This window comes from Zea mays, chromosome 4 (genome assembly GCF_902167145.1).
Source record: "Zea mays cultivar B73 chromosome 4, Zm-B73-REFERENCE-NAM-5.0, whole genome shotgun sequence".
Taxonomy (NCBI): domain Eukaryota; kingdom Viridiplantae; phylum Streptophyta; class Magnoliopsida; order Poales; family Poaceae; genus Zea; species Zea mays.
Window position 1 is genome coordinate 242,742,470 of NC_050099.1, and position 6,478 is coordinate 242,748,947.

At 34.7% G+C, this 6,478-nt stretch overlaps 1 protein-coding gene across 1 annotated transcript; it reads right to left on the reverse strand.

Moving 5' to 3' along the window:
- Positions 1-3,349: 3,349 nt before the first annotated feature.
- On the reverse strand, positions 3,350-4,168 carry LOC109945965 (ATP synthase subunit a). The gene is made up of 2 exons (XM_020552364.1): positions 4,156-4,168; positions 3,350-4,020 (listed from the first exon to the last, which is right to left on the reverse strand). Exons 1-2 carry the CDS (start codon positions 4,166-4,168, stop codon positions 3,350-3,352), a joined length of 684 nt encoding a protein of 227 aa, XP_020407953.1.
- Between the last annotated feature and the right edge of the window lie 2,310 nt (positions 4,169-6,478).

Below are 6,478 nucleotides of genomic sequence, written 5' to 3' on the forward strand. Positions count from 1 at the left end.
AAACGGAAGGGAAAGGAGAAAGGACAGTGCGTGCCTGGAGTGGCAAGCCTGGTGCGTGTTCGGGACAGCGCAGCGGATGCTATGAGGGTTGATGTGGGGCAGCACGTCAGTGAGTCACGCGGCGCTTTTGGCTGAACGGGATGCGGTGACGCGGAGCAGAGGCACGCGAGGGGCATGCCGAGGGCCGAGGGCCGGGTCCCCCGCGCGGTCCGCGGTGCCCAGTGTGTGTTTCTGGCTTTTTTTTGTCTCGGCGACTAGAGGTCCACACAGGTTTTGCACGTCATTACGTCAAGACAAAAGGGGTTAGGCTAGGCGCTTAGGCTCCTTCGTCATTCCGAACTTGTGAGAAAGAAAGGTCGATTAAGTCTCCTATAATCTAAATACATCTTACTAGTAGAAAAATGTTTAAAATCAAGATGTGTTTATTTATGTGTTTCAGTTTTTTATTACATGTTGTGCAACTCGTATAAAATAAGATGGTTTTAAGTTGTTACTTATAAAGGAAAACTAAAAAATCTATAGTCGTTTATGTGGCAATATTTGTTTCATGATTCTACCACAAACATACATAATAATGTTGTCCGCACTCGACAACTCCAAACATAACTGCAGTAATAGAGCCTCTCCAACCTCAAATGTGAAATTGTTGCCGTTTTACTGCACATATGTACTGGACAAAGCCAAGGGGATGGATGGTGGCCCCCGCGGTGGGTGTGTTTGATTTATATTGATAAATATATGTTAGTTTGTATAGGGTTTGTTAGAAATATAGGCATTTTCCGTATTATTTTAATTCCATAAATTAACATTATGATGATGACATATAAAATATGTTTAATCATAGAAATCATTATCTCAAATATATCCATAACAATATGGATCAAGAGAACATGAAACATATGAATCATATAAATATAATAAGCATATAAACATGGAACATGTATTATTATGGAACAACTGAAAATAAACAGATAGCAACATAAACAGCATGACTGTAAAATTAAGACAAACAGATTTATCATATTACTAGTATGATCAGGCATCAGACATGTTATGATATAATACGACAAAACAGATTGAATAAATTTACGGCTATAAATAAAACAGCAGGTATGAACATATATAATTTGCAGAATGAAAAACAGTAAGGAGATGAATTGATCATACCCTCCCATGCGCTCCGAGGATCTAGATTCTTGTCCAACTTCACTTGTCATGTCTGCAGGAGGAAGACTTTGGGCAGTCGCGTAGACGCTCCCCAAAAACCTAATTGCCGATCCCTCGTGCAAGGTCTCGAACGGCAAGGGCTCCGGAGGCACCTGCCCTCTCGCTTCTCTGTGCGCGCAGAGTCACGAGATGGAAATACTCTCACTCGGCTGCTGGACTGTGTTCTGAAAGTGTTTTTTTCTTGTGTACCGAGTGACAGAGGTGCTCCTCTATTTAACCTCTCGCAGAGGGAAGCTGAAGGAGAAAGGTCGCCGAGTCACGCCAAGAGTCGGCCAGCTCTAGCCGAGTTATGCCATGAGTCGGCCAGCTCTCGCCGAGTCACGCCATGAGTCGGCAGCTGAAGGAGAAGGGTCACTCGGCTGGCTGACCACGCCCGCCTGCCTGCCTGCCTGCCTCGCCTCGCCACGCCACGCCACGCCACGCCCGGCCCGGCCGCCGGCGGCGGCGCGCGCGCGCGTGGCACGCCCTTGTCCATTTCTTGACTTCTCAAGTTAAGTGGAATAAATCCCACCATATAAGTCAAGGCAAAAGACCCTTGGACTTCCAATGTGGTACTATTGGTATTCTCCACCATTACACACCATAGAGTTTATTCAATAAATGGGCCAAGCCCATAAAAGATCCAACAGGGTTGAGGTATAGAGTAGTTGTGGATGCGAGAGTTTGGCTACTGTATTTTAAAATGTTGATGACTATGACGAAATATCCTTTTTGGAGTAGAATAATAGAATGGTGAGTGTGGATAGTCTAAAGTGTGGTTTTCTACTTTTCTTATTGAACTCTTTATGAATGATGATTAAATTTAGTACCATATTATCAGTTGTATACCAATAAATTAGTTATTAATAGAAGATAAATAATGTATATACATCTACTTGCTTGAAGATTTTATCAAAAGTATCCATTTTTTCTAAAGCTACTTTGTTATTGAGAAGGACGCACTTTGCATGGAAAGAGGGGATGTTGCAGTTTCTACTAGATACTTATGAGTTGTACATCAATAAACCAATAGCTCACGGCAGAAGATACAAAATAGATGAAACACTTATGTGATAAAATACTATAAGATCCTTGGGGACATGAGGCTAGTAGAAAAATATTTATAATTGACATGTGTTTATTTGTGTGTTGTAATTTTTATTTAATGTCGTGTAACTCATTTTAAATAGGACGGTTTTAAGTTGTTACTCACAAAGAAAAACTAAAAAATATGTAGTCATTTATGTGGCGATATTTGTTTCATGATTCTACCAAAAGAAAACATAGTAAAGCGTAATTTTCTTGTTAAACACTTCATAAATAATGATTAAGTTTAGTGTCATATTATCAATAGTGAGGTGTGTACCAATAAATTAGTTATTAATGGAAGTATAGCTAAAAGATAGAGTACATATCTCTACTTGATTGAAGATTTTCTCAAAAGCATCCAACTTTCTCTAAAGCTACTATACTGTTGACAAGGACGTTTTTCCAGGAAAGAGGTGTTGATGTTTCTACCAGACACTTATGAGTTGTAAAGCAACAAATTAGTGACTCAAAGCAGAAGATACAAAATAGGTGAGTCACTTATATGATGAAATACCATGAGATTCATAGAGATCATGATGCTAGTAGAAAATTTTTATATTCGAGGTGTGCTTATTTTTGTGCTGCATTTTCTATTGGATGTCATGTAACTCGTATAAAATAGGACTATTTTAAGTTGTTACTCAAAAAGAAAAACTAAAAATATGTAGTCATTTATGTGCCAATATTTGTTTCATGGTTCTATCATAAGCATACATGGTAAATTGTATTTTTCTTGCTAAACACTTCATAAAAAATGATTAAGTTTAGTGTCACATTAATAGTAGTGAGTTATGTACCAATAAATTAGTTATTAACAGGGGTATAGCTTAAAGATAAATAAAGTATATATCTCTACTTACTTAAATATTTTATTAAAAGCATCCAATTTTTCTAAAGCTACTATATTGTTGAGAAGGACGTTTTTTGCAGGAAAGAGACGTTGCAGTTTCTACCAAACACTTATGAGTTGTACACCAATAAATTAGTGACTCAAAGCAGAAGATACAACAAGGTGAGTCACTTATATGATGAAATACCATGAGATCCTTAGAGATCATGAGGCTATACAAATTGAGATCGTAGAAACATGAGCTTGTGATATAGCTACACCTAATTCCAGACCGGTTAATGCTAGAACTATAAATAAGGGACCAAGATCTCCTAAGAAATAGAAAATATTATTCAGAAATAGCATAGTCCAAGCAAACCCACTTAAAATCTTTACTGAACTATGACCGGCCATCATATTAGCAAATAAACGTATTCCTGAGCTTAATGCACGAAAACAATGAGAGATTAGCTCAAGGAGTACTAAAAAAGGTGTTAATGGCAGTGGGACTCCCGCTGGTAATAAGAAGCTAAAAAAATGAAGCCCATGTCTTTGAAATCCAACGATCGTAATGCCTATAAAAATGGAAAATGAAAGAGCCAAAGTAATGAGAAAATGACTTGTCACTGTGAAGCTAAAGGGTATCATACCCTGGGGATTACGAAATAACGAAAAAGTAAAAGTGACCGAGATGCAAGGGAAAAACTTGTGTTTCACATTTCCGGAAAGACCACCTATTTGTTCGTTTACCAGGTTCGGCACGAAATCATAAATAAGCTCCACCAAGGATTGAAATGCATTTGGCACTGACTTTCCCCCTCCTTTTTTCGTAACAACAAAAACCAGAAGTAGGACCAAACCGAGAGTGAGTAGAAAATGTTTATATTCGAGATGTGCTTATTTTTGTGCTACATTTTTCTATTGGATGACATATAACTCGTATAAAATAGGACTATTTTAAGTTGTTACTCACAAAGAAAAACTAAAAATATGTAGTCATTTATGTGCCAATATTTGTTTCATGATTCTACCATAAGCATACATGGTTAAGTGTAATTTTCTTGTTAAACACTTCATAAAATGATTAAGTTTAGTGTCACATTAATAGTAGTGAGTTCTGTACCAACAAATTAATTATTAACAGATGTATAGCTAAAAGATAAATAAAGTGTATATATATATCTACTTACTTCAAGATTTTATTATAGGCACCCAATTTTTCTAAAGCTACTCTATTGTTGAGAAGGACATTTTTTGCAAGAAAGAGACGTTGCAGTTTCTACCAGACACTTATGAGTTGTACACCAATAAATTAGTGACTGAGAGCAGAAGACACAAAATAGGTGAGTCACTTATATTATAAAATACCATGAGATCCTTAGAGACCATGAGGCTAGTAGAAAATGTTTATATTCGAGATGTGCTTATTTTTGTGCTACATTTTCTTTTGGATGTCATGTAACTCGTATAAAATAGGACTGTTTTAAGTTGTTACTCACAAATAAAAACTACAAATATGTAGTCATTTATGTGCCAATATTTGTTTCATGATTCTACCATAAGCATACATGGTAAAGTGTAATTTTCTTGTTAGAAACTTTAAAAAAATGATTAAGTTTAGTGTCACATTAATAGTAGTGAGTTGTGTACCAATAAATTAGTTATTAACAGATGTATAGCTAAAAGATAAATAAAGTATATATCTCTACTTACTTCAAGATTTTATTAAAGGCATCCAAATTTTCTAAAGGTACTCTATTGTTGGGAAGGACGTTTTTTGCAGGAAAGAGACGTTGCAGTTTCTACCAGACGCTTATGAGTTGTACACCAATAATTTAGTTACTCAAAGCAGAAGATACAAAATAGGTGAGTCACTTATATGATGAAATACCATGAGATCCTTAGAGATCATGAGGCTAGTAGAAAATGTTTATATTCGAGATGTGCTTATTTTTGTGCTACATTTTCTATTGGATGTCATGTAACTCGTATAAAAAGGACTATTTTAAGTTGTTACTCACAAAGAAAAACTTAAAATATGTAGTCATTTATGTGCCAATTTTTGTTTCATGATTCTACCATAAGCATACATGGTAAAGTGTAATTTTCTTGTTAAACACTTCATAAAAAATGATTAAGATTAGTGTCACATTAATAGTAGTGAGTTGTGTACCAATAAATTAGTTATTAACAGATGTGTAACTAAAAGATATATAAAGTATATATCTATACTTACTTCAAGATTTTATTAAAGGCATCCAAATTTTCTGAAGCTACGCTATTGTTGAGAAGGACGTTTTTGGCAGGAAAGAGACGTTGTTGTTTCTACTAGACACTTATGAGTTGTACACCAATAAATTAGTGACTCAAAGCAGAAGATACAAAATAGGTGTTTCACTTATATGATGAAATACCATGAGATCCTTAGAGATCATGAGGCTGGTAAAAAATGTTTATATTCGAGATGTGTTTATTTTTGTGCTACGTTTTCTATTGGATGTCATGTAACTCATATAAAAAGGACTATTTTAAGTTGTTACTCACAAAGAAAAACTTAAAATATGTAGTCATTTATGTGCCAATTTTCGTTTCATGATTCTACCATAAGCATACATGGTAAAGTGTAATTTTCTTGTTAAACACTTCATAAAAATGATTAAGTTTAGTGTCACATTAATAGTAGTGAGTTGTGTACCAATAAATTAGTTATTAACAGATGTGTAACTAAAAGATATATATAAAGTATATATCTATACTTACTTCAATATTTTATTAAAGACATCCAAATTTTCTAAAGATACGCTATTGTTGAGAAGGACGTTTTTGGCAGAAAAGAGACGTTACAGTTTCTACTAGACACTTATGAGTTGTACACCAATAAATTAGTGACTCAAAGGAGAAGATACAAAATAGGAGTTTAACTTATATGATGAAATACCATGAGATCCTTAGAGATCATGAGGCTGGTAGAAAATGTTTATATTCGAGATGTGCTTATTTTTGTGCTACGTTTTCTATTGGATGACATGTAACTCGTATAAAATAGGACTATTTTTAGTTGTTACTCACAAAGAAAAACTAAAAATATGTAGTCATTTATGTGCCAATATTTGTTTCATGATTCTACCATAAGCATACATGGTTAATTGTAATTTTCTTGTTAAACACTTCATAAAAATGATTAAGTTTAGTGTCACATTAATAGTAGTGAGTTGTGTACCAATAAATTAGTTATTAACATATGTATAGCTAAAAGATAAATAAAGTATATATATCTAGTTACTTCAAGATTTTATTAAAGGCATCCAAAATTTTTAAAGCTACTCTATTGTTGAGAAGGACATTTTTTTGCAT